The sequence below is a fragment of the Lethenteron reissneri genome, chromosome 12 (assembly GCF_015708825.2).
Source record: "Lethenteron reissneri isolate LAM-NWPU_2019-01 chromosome 12, ASM1570882v1, whole genome shotgun sequence".
In the NCBI taxonomy this organism is placed as follows: Eukaryota; Metazoa; Chordata; class Hyperoartia; order Petromyzontiformes; family Petromyzontidae; genus Lethenteron; species Lethenteron reissneri.
This window is the reverse complement of record NC_083790.1, coordinates 7596642-7612892: the sequence shown is the minus strand read 5'-3', so window position 1 is coordinate 7612892 and position 16251 is coordinate 7596642. Positions and strand designations below refer to the sequence as shown.

The window sequence follows — 16251 nt, the reverse complement described above, 5'->3', positions numbered from 1 at the left end:
CTGCTGACACACGTGGGCCACATTAACATTAGCTGCCCCGCCCATGCTGCTGACACACGTGGGCCACATTAACATTAGCTGCCCTGCTCATGCTGCTGACACACTTGGGCTACATTAACATCAGCTGCCCTGCCCACGCCGCTGAACACACGTGAGCTACATTAACATTAGCTGCCCATTCTGCTGACACACGTGGGCCACATTAACATTAGCTGCCCTGCCCATGCTGCTGACACACGTGGGCTACATTAACATCAGCTGCCCTGCCCATGCTGCTGACACACGTGGGCTACATTAACATCAGCTGCCCCGCACATGCTGCTGACACACGTGGGCTACGCCCATTTTAAACTTCATAAACAGTTTTCCTTTTACCCCATTTTCCTGATGACGACCGCTTGTGTTGCGATAGAAATATCGTAGTTTTTTTTGTTATTTTCTTTAAACCTATCTACGTGACTTTACCGAAAGACCCAAAGAATATGAATTCCTGCAGTCACGAAAGCTTTAAGTCAAGATTTAATACAAAAACAATTTCGAGTGCAACGTTTCAGAATGGTAAATCACAAAAATAGTGCGACTGAAAAGATGCACTCGCAAAAGGTGACGCGGCCCCATGGAGTTGTACGCGTAAAACACAAAGTCGTTTCATGCGGGAAAACGATACGTTCTAATATCCTAACAATTTTCTGTAAAAAAAAAATTACAAATTAGAATCGATTCCATGATTCCGGTCACCGACTCAATAGAATCGATGCCACGGGGGTTACGCTCCCGGGGCTCTGACGTCATCTCCGGCGCGCGCGCGTGCAGGTGGCGGCTGCCCCCCCGCCCCGCCCCTTAGCGCCCTCGCCCCGCCCCTTACCGCTAACGCCCCGCCCCTTAGCGCCGTCGCCCCGCCCCTTACCGCTAACGCCCCGCCCCTTAGCGCCAACGCCCCGCCCCTTAGCGCCCTCGCCCCGCCCCTTAGCGCCAACGCCCCGCCCCTTAGTGCCTTCGCCCCGCCCCTTAACGCCCCGCCCCTTAGCGCCAACGCCCCGCCCCTTAGCGCCCTCGCCCCGCCCCTTAGCGCCAACGCCCCGCCCCTTAGCGCCAACGCCCCGCCCCTTAGCGCCCTCGCCCCGCCCCTTAGCGCCAACGCCCCGCCCTTAGCGCCCTCGCCTCGCCCTTACCGCTAACGCCCCGCCCCTTAGCGCCAACGCCCCGCCCCTTAGCGCCTTCGCCCCGCCTCTTACCGCTAACGCCCGCCCTTACCGCTAACGCCCCGCCCCTTAGCTCCAACGCCCCGCCCCTTAGCTCCAACGCCCCGCCCCTTAGCGCCAACGCCCCGCCCCTTAGCGCCAACGCCCCGCCCCTTAACGCCCCTGCCCCGCCTCCCTTAGACCACCACTGGCCCCTCCCTCTCGCGGCGTGCGCGCGCGCGCTTCCGGGGGGCGCGTGGGTGCCGCGGCAGAGAGGTAAGCGACGCGCCGCGCGCGGGAGCCGCTCAAGCTGTGGCGAGCCCGCCGCGAATTGTCCACCACCTCCACCTCCAGCACCTCCACCACCGCATCCACCACCAGCGCCCCTTTACAGACGCTCACTCGCTCGCTCGCTCGCTCTTCCCGCTCTTTCTGCCGCCCGCTCGAGCTCGCCCCTCGTGAGACGGCGGCGCTTGCCCGCCCGCCCGCCTGCCCGGGTTGTGTGGTGGTGTAGGGGGGTGGTGGTGTAGGGAGGGTGGTGGTGTAGTAGGGGTGGTGTAGTAGGAGGGGTGGTGGTTGTAGGGGGGGCGGTGGTGTAGGGGGGGGGCAACCCTCAGCTGGGGGGGGGGGGGTGGGTCGCGCGCTTTCTCCGCCCCCACCCCCCATCGTCCTTCGTCATCGTCGCCGTGTCGCCGCGGCCTAGTTGACTCGTGCTTCACTTGGCACCACCACCAGCAGCACCAGCACCACTACTCCCAGCACCACTCCCAGCAGCACCACTAGCACCACCACTAGCACCAGCACTAGCACTAGCACCACTAGCAGTACCACCACTACCAGCACCGCCACTACCAGCACCACCAACACCAGCACCACCACCAGGACCACCACCACCACCACTCCCAGCACTACCACCAGCACCACCACTACCCACCACTACCACCACTACTACTACCACCACTACCACCACCAGCACTACCAGCACCACCACTACCCACCACCACTACCACCACTACCACCAGCACTCCCACCACCACCACTACCACCACCACTACCAGCACCACTACCACCACCACTACCCACCACCACTACCAGCACTACCACCACCAGCACTACCACCAGCACCACCACTACCACCACCACTACTACCACCACCACTACCAGCACTCACCACCACTACCACCACCACTACTACCATCACCAGCACCACCACCACTACCACCAGCAGCAAGCCTCTGCACCTTCACGCTGTACGAATTGGATGCATTGTTGACTATCAGCGGGCCACGCGTTACATTGCCACTACGACGTAGATCTGTGGGCATCTATTCACGACCCCGCGATGTACCACGATCTCGCTTCCCAACCTCGGCCTTCACGTAGCAGTGGATCGAGCAGGACTTATTCTGACGAGGTCCCCGTGGTGAGGACCAGGTTGTTGCGGACTTGCCGTCGTGAAGTGCTCCGTTAGCGATGATTTAAAACGTTTCCCACCGCTTTTAATTGTATTGAACCCATGATAAGGTCATGCAATTGAGTTTTCTTGGGCAGAACCGCGCTCATTTGTGCGCTTTAACGGCTCTTCCTTGTGAATGGGATCTAGGCAATTGCTGATAATAACTAGAGGTAATTTAACACTCGTGTAATTCGAAGCAATTTTAAGTTTAATAGTATTACTATTCGTTAACCCCACCATACAAATGAAACTGTACAAGTTGTACAGTATAGTATTATATAGCCACAGCTGTGTGAATGGTCTGTCACTCGTTGTATCCGTGATTGATTTAAATGACCCATCACCTGACACGTATTTAGCAAATAGTTATTATGCATCATATTCTCAGTCACCCTTCGATTCAAAAGGTTGACACAAGAACTGATGACGAGAATTACAGACCCGTTAGCCCCTGATGATTTACTACCCGGCATTGCCCAGGAGAAAAATATATTTCAAAACTTCTCTTAAAAACTTTTATTACATCTACAATCTTGATTTGAAGCTTTCGTGACTGCAGGAATCCTACGTGACTTTACCGAACGAACCAAGGATTATTACATACACATACGAAGCTATTGTGAAAGCCCGGTAGGCCGTTTGTCCATTTCTCCACCAACAAAGCCATCAGAGGCTTGGAGAAGCCCAAAAAGTAATAAAAAGTGGGGGGTAAATAGTTTGATGTAAAAGGTTTCCGAAAATTGTCGACCCCCCCCCTCAAAACATTTTTACCCCTGCGTAGGTATATATACCTACACACTCTACATACAACTACAGAGTAAGTAGTATCTATTTACTCTAGTTGTAGCTACTGACTGTACAGTAGTATTTACTGACTGTAGTAACTACTGACAGTAAGATCTACTGGCCCTACAGTACTATCTACTGACTATACCAATAGCTACTGACCGTAGTAGTATCTACTGACTAGCAGTATTTACTGACCGTCGTGGTATATACTGACTGTTTTAGTATCTACTATCACTACAGCAATGCATACCCACTGGTGGAACCTGCTATCACTACAGCAGTGCATACTGACTGTGGTGGTACCTGCTATCACTACAGCAGTGCATACTGACTGGTGGTACCTGCTATCACGACAGCAATGCATACCCACTGGTGGAACCTGCTATCACTACAGCAGTGCATACTGACTGTGGTGATTACAGCAGTGCATACTGTGGTGGTATCTACTTTCACTACGGCAGTGCATACTGACTGTGGTGGTATCCTATCACTACAGCAATGCATACTGACTGGTGGTACCTGCTATCACTACAGCAGTGCATACCGGCTGTGGTGGAACCTGCTATCACTACAGCAGTGCATACCGACTGTGGTGGTGCCTGCTTTCACTACAGCAGTGCATACCGACTGGTGGAACCTGCTATCACTACAGCAGTGCATACCGACTGTGGTGGTTCCTGCTTTCACTACAGCAGTGCTTACTGACTGTAGTGGTACCTGTTATCACTGCAGTAGTACATGCTGACTCTATAGCAGTATATATCGACTCTATAGCACAAACTACTAACTTGACAGAGTGTCGTCGTGAGGCCTAGTCCCTGCAGAGCCCCCGGCCTCGCCTAGATTGCCCAGCCGGCCGAGGTGGCACCTTGGCAGGCTGGCCGCTACCTACGCCCCCCCCACCATCCCCCTGCCCGCTCTACGATAATAGTATCTAAGTGCTATAATATTAGTATCTAACGACCCTATAGTAGTAAGTGCACACATTGGGGTTGGGGGGGGGGAGAAGAGGACATATTACTTTGAAGAATTTATCTCAGCGTTGTGTGTATTTTCTTTTTAATTTTTAACGTGTGCATTGCTAGGGGCAACCCCCGGTCAGCTTTGTCTCGCATGCGCAAATGCGTGCTTTGGCGCTCGCAGAGCGGCGTAAGGAAAGAAATAGTAAATATCACTAAATTGTTAATTTAGCTTACTTTAAAGTTGATGGATGGGAAAACGTAATATCGCTGGCTCACCACAGTGTTTATGGCGTGGTACTTGGCTACTTTTTTAAAAATGTAAAACCCACGGTTTGCGAGCCAAATCCTTCGCAAGTTTCATACACAGACAGACACACAGACACATAGAGACAGACAGACAAATAATGCCTATTATAGGTAAGATGAACATAATTGGGAACAATGGGACAATTAGTAGCCAACGAAATCACATTCTGGAAAAGATAAATACATTTTTAATTTTGTGCCTGAGTTTTGTAGAGTGTGTATGGAAGGGGATTTCAACCAATGTCTATTTTTGTAGCCATCCGCCATCCAAGCTGCTGCAAAACTGAGGCTTAAGTAAAATATATTTCGAAATTAAAACAGTTGACAAGGATGGAACACCACATGAAGAAAGTAATACAACATATGAGAAGCGGGAGTCGGAATAGGAAACAACTTTTATCAAATTGTTTCACAGCGACTTGAGAATTGACATTGGAATTTGGGCACAGGATAAATGTGCAAGTTCACAACACTATTGAAGATGTTTATTGGAGAAACACAACTGTTAAACAGATCAAAGTATGCTTACCAATGTCAGGTATCGCAGATGGACTGAGATTTGTAAAACATTAAATAAATAGACGGATGAGAGCAGGTTGGAGTACATACCAATGTGCCTAAATATGAAACATTTCGGTCGGTGTGTATGAACATGTGTGACATGGATCGGATACAAGGAATCTGGCAGAAAATTTTACAATTGGTGAAAGTGCGTAATTAAGCGTGGAGAGAAGCCTGCTTCGAATTATACTGAGACACAAAGAAGAACACATGGACCAGGGAACACACACATTAGAGACACATTGACTTTATGAAAGTGAGCTTGGTCATAGAAAGGATCATGGCTGGTGGCTGAGCTTTGATGACAGTGGCAGCCAAAGGAGAGAACATGCCCAAGAGCACATCCACCACGGAGATGGAGGAATGCGATCAGCTCAAGTGGAGGAGCTAGATGGATTCTTGCATTCCAAGTAGTAATGGCTTGGGGAGGCATTCATCTAGTAGTGGATAGATCACGACCGATGATGCGGCTACATCTATCTACATTTCTATCAACGACAGAAAGATAAATATTGACTGATTAAAACCCAAGTTATGTTCTAACTTCTACATTTCAAGCCATCCCAAAGCATATAATCTCACTGGATTATCACCTGTTTAAATATACGAGGTTTTGTTCAGTGGTGTGCATTTTACTGAACAAATCTTTGTCATTAATGATTTATCCCCAAAAGCCTCATACTAAATGTTTCACGTACTGAAGAACAAGATGCGGTACAGTCAGGAAACATGTAGGTTAGCTATACAGCAAAAACGTGGAAACCTACATCTAATCATTACACCGGTTAAGAAAGTTTGACATTTGACGTATGTATGTTTAACTTTTTTCGCACCCGTGCATAGCTAACCGTACTCATTTGGAGGTGCCACACGGCTGACTTATATTTCGTCGTGAGAGCCGGGAAATACATTGTGACTGCCACATGGTGTGTGTATCTTACAGTGATGTGGGCCGTGTTATGGAGGGGTGCGAGTTTGAGTCGTGGCTGCAGCAGGTGTCGCGGGGCTTCGTGTCGCTGTCGGACGGGCAGCGCAACGCTGTTCTGGACGTCCTCATTGCCAGCAGCGGCCCCACGCAACTGCGGCACCTGTCGACGCAGCTCGAGTCACTGCTGAAGCGTGACTTCCTGCGCCTGCTGCCGCTGGAGCTCAGCTTTCACCTGCTCAAATGGCTGGACCCCAGGAGCCTGCTCACGTGCTGCCTAGTGTGCCGCTCGTGGAATAAGGTCGCTGCGTAAGGCCCTCTGTAGGGGCGTTTATGCTGGGGTGGCCATCCCCGCTTTTGCCGTCGTTCTCGCTGAGCTCTGTGTTGCATGCTGTCATATATCCATATCTTTTTCTAGATTTGAAACTTTCGTGACTGCAAGGATTCATACTCTTAGTTTTTTCGGTAAAGTCACGTAGGTAAAAAATGAAATTAAAATTCATTTTAATTTCAAGTAGGTAAAAAATGAAATTAAAATAAATTTTAATTTCATTTTTTACCTACGTGACTTTACCGAAAAAACTAAGAGTATATATCCATATCCACACTGGTGCACGATTCACACCATACTTTGGTCCTTAACCCTTTGCCATTCCGAGAAGACTGCAAGCTGCAGGGTCCGTCCCATTCATCGCTGAATTTCGGAATGCACAAGTGGTTCAGCGTTAAATTTATTTCGAGAGGCATAGCTCCATTGTTTTTAAAGACGTTGTACTCACTGCAGAGAACTGTAGCGACACGACCGCACTATGATAGCTGGCGCTAAACTGTGCTACATGCCCTGCATGGCATTGCGTGAACCTCAGTACCGATAAAGTTATTTTATTTTTTCTTCTGGTTCTGTTTTGATGATGTACACATGTCATCACAACGGAATTTGAAGAAAAACTGATGATGTGATACTCCTAGGAGCTATCTTGCTCCATCAAAAATGTACTGCTATAAAATTATATTGCAAATCTTGTCGTTAATCTTTTGCCATTCATTACATGAACAAGCAGTGTTTAATATGATTTGCATGCCCTTCAGGTGTATGATGGTGTAGTGGCTTTGGAAAAAATATAATTGTTCCATTTGAATCAAATGGATGATTATTTAAAAAAATAATGAGCATGTAAAATATGCTAACAATCAGTATTGTATTTGGAAACAATTATCATTGCAATAGATATGCCAGATTTTTTTTATGGAACAGTTTTTGAATATGTCTGAGCTGGCATGTCTCTGTAGGTAGCGCCCTGTAGTTTTCGAAACAATGGACATGGTAGAAAGTAAAATAATCAAAAGGTAAAGTAATAAAAAGGAAAGGGATTTATGAATTGGACATTAGTGATGTAATAATTCACTGCCTTCTTGATCATATTTGAGTATACTAATTTGAAAGGCGCTGTATAAAACTTACTTTATTATATTTATTTTAATGATTCTAGGACAGGATTTGATTTACAAATCAGTTTTGTGTATAGAGAATCACATTAGCTGCATGTTTTTCGTGAACCAATAATCTACACTTCAGTATTGTAACAAAACACCTCTTTAATGCACAAAGGCATTGTGAGTGTAACAAATTCAGTCTAATTCATTACATCCCTGTTGGACATATGTGCTCTAAAGAATATTGCATATATACAGTACAGTATGTAAATGTAGAGCCTGTTTTATCAGTCCACTACCTCATGAGGGCCTCTTCACGCCGTGCGGGTTGTAAAAGTTATTTATATTTTGTATATTGGTTAATAATCATGGTGCTAAAAAAAGGTGACATGTTTATCCATTTTTGTTGTGCTCATAAAGTTTGTTATTCTCAGCCATCAGACGCATCACACTTATGACCCAGTGTGTGACACTCCAGTCACTATAAAAATAGGTTTTTCCCCCTTTTTCTGGCAACAAAACTGAAACCTTCTTACAAGGAATCATGTCTGCATTAACCACAATACTTGTGGTCAGAATGCAAACAAAACACATACTCTGATAATTTATGCATTGTCCTTGAAACTAAATGGTCCACACCAGAGACATCTTTCTTTTGAGCCTCGTCTCAAACGGTGTTAGACCAGAGGATACCAAAGGAGTACAACTCAAACACAATGCACGATCAGAGTAATGAGAGCTCGGGGGGAACATATACATCATGGAACCTCCTTTTTCAGTACCAAAATATAAGAATAAGTTTTCTCCTTTTCTCTGGCACCAAAACTCCAGTCACTCTCTTTAAGTCATGCCACCATATCTCTTACAGGTGGTGAACGGCTGTAGCGAAGTGTGGCTATCTGCATGTCGTGAGCTGGGCTGGCGAGTTCCGGATGAGTGCAGCACGCAGGATGGCCGCCACTGGAAGTGCGCCTACATCCAGGCCAACCGGCGGCTGCGTCAACTGCGAAAGCAGCAGGCCTTTGAGACCTCCTCGCTTCTGGGACACAGTGCCCGTGTCTATGCCCTCTACTACAAAGATGGTCTACTGTGCACAGGTAAACTAAACTAATGACTATAACCATGTTTTATTTTACCAGGTAAGGCCCACTGAGCTACATAGCGCTTTTTTAGAAGAGACGTGGCTATAAATCATAGACCAACGAAGTGGCTTATCATGTAGGAATTTTAGCAGCCAAATACTCTAAAAACAAGAGGACCTGGAGAAAAAAACCACATGACCACAGGAGAATATGAAAACTCAATATACAGGCATCGGGGTCAGGATCAAACTCTCGACCTGCATACCAGGCGAGGGAGTTAACATCTTGTGACCTTGGCACCACAAAAGTCACAGGGCCTTCATGAGGCGACCAGATGTATTGATTTGGCTGGGACAGACTTGCTTTAAGGAAGGCTCTCCCATTGTCTGGAAGCTTGTGAAAATCTTGATTTTCTTTCTCAGTTTAAGATTTTATTGCCTCGTGCTCAATTCACGGTATGTGTAAAGGGTGGGCCTACCTGAGTTGTGGGTGGGACTAGCAGAGTAGTTGGTGGGGCCTATGATCGGTAGGGTGGCCAACAGAATGGGTGAGGCCACTGTGGGCAGGGATAGTAATTGAGTGGGTGTGACCGGGTAAAATTGGGTGGGGCTGAACGAGGGAGGACTGTGAGCTCAACCATGTCTCCTGATTCACCCTCGTAAATTTGTTATCCTAAGGTCTTCATGCTTGGATATTTATGGTGCTCTTTTGGCAGGCTTGGGAGTTGTTGTGGGACCAGTTCCTTTAACAACTACTCAGCTGTGTTGCCATTAAAATATACGAACAATAACTAATTTGAATCAAACTTGCCATGAATGTTTAAGTTGAGAAACTTCCAATCGGAGTTGTCTCTTTCATCGTAGTTTCCTGACTAGAGCTTTATGAACGTTGTCACGTGTGCCTTATTCTTTTTATTCCCTGTATCTTAAATACATTAAATTAAAACAGTGTACTGGATCTGTATATTTTTTTACCAGGTTATGAGTGTGACATTTTTTTGAAGACCATATCAATAATTATAGATGCTGCGGTGTTATATTTAGCACCTGGTTAGACTTGGAATCGAGAGATTCCCTGTTTGATTGGACCTTCTCGTGCCGCAGTTGAAACCATGTGCATTTTTTTACTGGTAGGAACTTCCTGGTTACACCAGCCCACAGGGGATTATTTTGTCCGTCCGTCGTGCAGGGAGGGGCTGGGTGGGGTGGGCAGGGGCTGGGTGGGGGGTGGGAGGGGTGGGGCTGGGTGGGGAGGGGCTGGTCACCCCGTGGTGCCCTTATAAAACTCAACGCCGGCTTGTGCCCGCCCTCAAAGTCGGGCATTTTTGCGGAATACACCACGCCGCCGTTGACCCTGGCAATTGACTGAGCAACCCAACGTTCCTACCAGCTCCCTCCGCAGGAATGTGTTTCCACCTCTTCTCCTCTGTCCACCCAGCAGTATAAATGGGTATATCGCAGTTCGGTGATTGGCACGTTGCATGTGGTGGGATAGAGTATGGGTATTCCTACTTTTTCCAATGTTTCACCAGCATGGTAGATGAAGCAAATTACCCCCTCGTATGTATGTATGTATGTTGAACTTTTTTCACACCGTATGTAGCCAGTTGTGCTCATCGGATGTGTTGGTCTCTTGAGTTCCATAAAATGGAGGCCTTTTTTGCCAGCATTGCCATGAGCATACTGGCATGCAAGGCTATCTGCACATTTATCTTATAAATGATTTTCTCTGTCATGCTATTCTAGATGGTCAATCTGATATCCAGCATTGAGGTTGATATGCTGAATTATCAGGTAAAAACATGAATATAATAAAATCGACTTATACACATGAACTGCACTTCATAAGCTTCCAAATGACATGTTGTTCATTGGAGTTGTTAGAGCGGTCTCAGAGTTTTCTGGACAACCTGATGAGCAGTTTTTGTAGATTTATGAATGTAATTTACGCATGCAGTGTATGTATTTTTTATAACTGCTTACTCTGCGTCGGCGGTTCTCAAACTATTTCACTTATCCACCAGTAGTTCAGCCTTTCACGTTTACCAGTTTCTTCTGTGTACGTGTTAAATAACATGCATCGCTTGCCTCTACATTTATAAGACATTTTTAAGTTGTATTCTGGGACAGGATGTCAAAATCCAACCCTCGAAAATCTTTGCGACAGCAGTCAGATATTTATTTTGGACGTGATGAGTCATTCATATTTCAACATTAAAAGTGACAGGAGTGAGGTCGGATATATATTATCCTCTAAAAAAAAAAAATCGATGTTTATTCTTTAGTCCGCTTCGGCAGGGTTTTATCAGGTGGAACCATAAACCAGAAAACATAAGCACAGTATAATATAATCCGCTTGATGGCATTTGGAAGTAAATATTGACGTCACGTATATAGATTATCTTTTGGAAAAATGCATTTAAAAACATCTGCTACAGCTTTCACATTTGCCCTTGAGGTCAATGCTATTAAGTAGTGCTGCTGTTTATTACAATCCAGCATTGCATGCATGTTCAGTCCAATTTTAAATGCCTAAGTTACATATGGTGCAAACATTAAATGTCATTTCAATTTGCTCTGAGGCGGAATATCAAAGTTGTTTGTTTGGCCCTGTAGTCTTTTATTCATTTACTTTTGTTCATTTGCACTCGCTCAAAGAAATGTCAGATGTCAAAACATGTTGTTTTGTGATTAGCATTTTTATTGATACATGTTAAAACGTCGGCTTATTTCCATAAATACAGGTAGATCACTATTAGCAGAGTTAATCGTCAGACCAGCAGAGGGCAGTGTTTGATAACGAATTAGGCAATACACGTATTCCGATTTACAGAAAGGGATGCGTTCTTCAAAAAACACGTGATGGGAATGAATTTTCGAATTAATTTGGCACAAGAAATTAGGGATGTCTTTTGGACAGTCATTCCAACTCTACTGCTAATCTACAAATATATCACTTTTTTACAATACAAAAATAGTAAAGAACATAAACATTAAACTATAGAATAATATTTTGATTTAAAGCTTTCGTGACTGCAGGGATTTATATTCTTGGTTCTTTCGGTAAAGTCACGTAGAAGGAAAACAATAAAATAATAAATATAAAAAATAAAATTCTCACGACGTTTCGACTGCAACACAAGCAATTATCATCAGGTGTGAAATCCACAGCAAGAAAATTTGTGGATTTGTGGATTTCACACCTGATGATGATTGCTTGTGTTGCAGTCGAAACGTCGTGAGAATTTTATTGTTTTATATTTTTATTTTTTTATTGTTTCCCTTCTCCGTGACTTTACCGATAGAACGAAGAATATAGATTAATAATTATTTTTAAACAACAATAAATAACCCTGTCAGGGAACTCACGTCACAGGTGATGTGCAAGCATTACTGTTGCACTCTAGGGATGCCATGACACTGTCGTGGATAGATAACGCAGCCTCCCGGGTGGTCATTGTTTGATCTCATGGCGTGTGCTCTGTGTAATTTCGTTCATGCTGAAATTCGATTTTGTGAATCGACAAGTGTCCACAATTTGTCGATTGCATTTACACAAAAGTTTGTAAAACCGAACGTTTGTAAATCGAGGGATACCTGTACAGGTAGCCCTCGCCTTAAGTCAGTTTGACTTATGTCAATCCCCACTTAGGCAAGTCGCCAATTTCCACCCGTGGTATTACTTGTGTCGGTTAGAACTCACACTTAGGGCACGACGCTGATTCAGGCGCCGGTTCTGCACACAAACAAATATACAGTACGATTTAAAGCTTTCGTGACTGCAGGGATTCATTTTCTTGGTTCTTTCGGTAAAGTCATGTAGAAGGGAAGTAATAAAATAATACAAATAAAACACAATAAAAATAATTCTCACGACGTTTCGGCTACAACGCAAGCAGCCGTCTTGCGTTGTAGCCGAAACGTCGTGAGAATTATTTTATTGTGTTTTATTTTTATTATTTTATTACTTCCCTTCTACGTGACTTTACCGAAAGAACCAAGAAGATGAAATATACAGTACGTTGCCTACTTAGTGTGCCTCCCGATGTGCTCCGGTGTGAAACCTCTCTGCATCCTTAGTGACTTTTTTTCAGCATTTTTTTATTAATTTAATCCTTTAAAATTACTGATAAAAGGAAAGGTCAGTGCTCTAGCAATGGTGTTGAAAAGAAACGTAGCAGAAAGGCCACGACTGTAATCAGTCCAAATAAGCCAGAAATCAGCAAGAATCGGGTTAAGAACTTTATAAACACTATTATTGTAGCTTTAAATCGAAAAAAAACCTATTATTGTACTTTATATATTATTCATGGTTGTGTTCATATCTCGTTGCATATCGGACCCTTGGTCAGGAATGTAACCACCGAGTATGTAGTTTATCTCTGAAAATCGGTCTCGACTTACGGCACATTTTCTTGGAACGTAATCTGACCCAAAGGCTTGAGGAGCGCCCGTAGTAGTTAAATTCAGTAGACTAAAGAAAGCCATGCAAACACCCCGATTCTCCTGCACATATCCCATGACCGCACACAACAAAACTGTCTCCGACAGAGCCAACCGGTTTTATCTTACTCGTTGAAGTGTACAAGTAATAAATGACAAATTTTGCATCAAATTTCACATTTTTATCGGAGCAAACGATGCTTGTGACACGTTGGCTGTTACAGCATGTATGTACAGTAAAACCTTGGATTTCGAGTAACTTGGTCTGCGAGTGTTTTGCAAGATGAGCAATTTTTTATATAAATATTAATTTGGTAAATGAGCGAGGTCTTGCAATACGAGCAGTGCGTGTATATGCTTTGTCTGCCGAGCGTCACGTGATCACAACTGATGTACGAGTGCTTTGATATACGAGTGCTTTGGATTACAAGCACGTTTCCGAAACGAATTATGCTCGCAATCCAAGGTTTTACTGTATTTTTTTACTCCTGTGTCCATATGCGCGAACGTGTTTGTATGCATCACTGTAATGTATCTATTTATATTATTTTATTATTTCCCTTCTACGTGACTTTACCGAAAGAACAAAGAAGATGAATCCCTGCAGTCACGAACGCTTTAAATCGAAATGTATCTATTTATAATTCTGTGGTATCATTTGAACTTGCGGTCTGTACCAGATATTCACGTTTGTAACTTTATACAGAAGTCGTATGGCTATGGTTGTACATACTATATTTGTGACTGAATCGGATTATATTCTGATTAATGAGGTATAAAGTTGCAGGTATTGCCTTTGTAGAAACAGGACATTTTCTCAGAAGCCGGACTCATTTTTCAGGGGCAAGGGAGCCTTTCCATAAATAATTTAATCACTACAAAATTACTGCATGTAATTAACATCCAACACATTTAATTAACACGTAATGACATTAATAGTCACAATTTAATATATCAATTTTATAGCCATAAGAAAATCACTGCCATACAGTTTGCCATCATGATGAAGCGGAGGCAGACGGCTCAGAGGTTCACTGCTTGTGAAACGCTGAAGCGCTTTTCCATTTCACTGATGACTGTATCTGTTTATTTGTAAAATAGATGAAAAAACAAAGGCGTGCACTCACAGAGCATGTTTGTGACTGAGGTGCTCAACGGAATTGCTTAACCAATGTCTAATTTTGCCGCCATTGTAAGATGATGCTTTTAACATGAACAATTTAAATATACGTTTTTCATTAGATAAGCATTTTAAAACAACTTTCATGTTTTTCATTTATATTGAACTAGCGGGAAGTACCCGGCATTGCCCAGGTCAAAAAATATTTCAAACCTCCTCTTAAAATCTAACAGCAGTGCATCCTGACTGTGGTGGTACCTGCTATGATTACAGCAGTGCATACCGACTGTGGTGGTACGTGCTATCACTACAGTAGTACATGCTGACTCTATAGCAGTATTTATCGACTCTATAGCACAAAGTACTTGGCTGACTAGAGTGGCGTGGTGAGGCCTAGTCCCGTGCAGAGCCTCCGGCCTCGCCTAGATTGTCCAGCCGGCCGAGGTGGCACCTTGGCAGGCTGGGCTGCTACCGCTGACCCCCCCCCCCGCCACGATCTCCATGGCCGCTGTGCATTAATATCTACGGCCTATAGTGGTAGCATCTAGCGACTGTATCGTAGTAACTGCACGCATCGGGGTGGGGGGGACATCACACAGTGAAAAATTTACCTGAGCATTTAGTTTCTTTTTATAGCATTTTTAACGCGAATGAAAATGCCCCCCTCACTCCCGAAGGCGTGCGACTTGGCATGAGCCGTCGTCCCCGCCAAAGGCGCGTGAGTTGGCATGGTCATGCACGCGTCATAAATAATTAAATAGAAAGCGCACAAAAATCGCACTATACCGCTAATTAAACTAATTTAAAGTTGACGGATGTGAAAAAGGAATAGCACTTGCTCACGGTGTGGCTTATGGCGTGGTACCTGGCTATATTTATTTTACGTAAACAACACCGTTGGAGAGCCAAATTCTTTGCAAGCGCGCGAAAACACACAAACCCACACACAAACCCCGCCACAAATCCACAGATACATTTTGACTTTTTTATATATGTAGAAGATAATATAAGAAAATTGTGTAATGTCATCACAAGACAACCCTGAGATAGGCCGATGAATGCAGATTCATTACCACCCGAACAGTGTTCCTGTCAAATATTTTATATTTCTTTCATTTATTTTTATTTTCAGGTAGCTTTTTTGGCTAAGCCTGAATTCCAGCTTACTCAAATATATTTTCCAGAGGTATTACTGTATGTGGTGGTGACATAACCATTGCGCTTGCGCGAGGCTATTTGCAGTTTGAGGCCACCTGCAGTGTTGTAGATTAGCTCGCAGGAAGTCATGGGACAGACCCAGGTGCCACGGGTTGACTGACTGAGATGACTGGCAGATTCACTACTTGTGCTCCTTATTTTGCCAAATTGCTGTGTTTTAGCTGCCCAACGATCTGCTTGTTGTTCGCGTCACTCCACTGCCCTCTGTTGTTTGTTGGAGGCCAACTGCCTCCCAGCCGCCCAGTAGCATCCTTCACGAGCCTCCTCCATCGATGCCGATCTTGACATCACTGGTACTCATCATAGGCAAGTCGACTGAGCTCCACATCCTGTTCTACTTAGCCTATCTCTTCTTTAGTCCGTGCCACGCCCATTTTGTCCCCTCTATCCGGCCAAACAGAAGCTGCTTGGACATGCAGGCCTCATGTCCCAGCCAACGCAGCTTTGCCTGCCAGACGAGCTCACAGATGGAACTGTGTTCAGATCTTTCAAGGATTTGTGAAATCCTCGCACAATCCAGCCTCGTAACAACTCAGGATGGATTATAGGCAGGCCAACCTGAATATTTCAAACTGACACAGATGTTCTTTCAGAGAGTTCAACTTTTTGCAGGTGTAGAGAAGGGAGGGCAAAACTGTGGCCGAGAAGACCTGCAACTTCGTATAGAGTGACAGGCTGATGAAAAGATGATACCACTCGCCTGATTCAGAGTGAGACCTCTGCTGCCCAACCGCAGCACACATGTACATACAGGACATATTGTAGCACTGTATTA

General features: G+C 44.8%; 1 protein-coding gene across 3 annotated transcripts in view; it reads left to right on the top strand.

Annotated features, from left to right (window-relative positions):
- Positions 1-1338: 1338 nt before the first annotated feature.
- FBXW2 (F-box and WD repeat domain containing 2) overlaps positions 1339-16251 on the top strand; it is a 126602-nt gene continuing 111689 nt past the window's right edge. The window contains exons 1-3 of one of the 3 annotated variants that reach the window (XM_061550631.1): positions 1339-1457; positions 6199-6481; positions 8483-8711. In XM_061550631.1, coding sequence (XP_061406615.1) covers positions 6215-6481; positions 8483-8711 — 496 coding nt within the window. In that variant the 5' untranslated portion in view covers positions 1339-1457; positions 6199-6214. Of the gene's footprint in view, positions 1458-4094; positions 6482-8482; positions 8712-16251 lie in introns of those variants that run through there. The other 2 variants (XM_061550629.1, XM_061550630.1) reach the window with 2 other exon arrangements.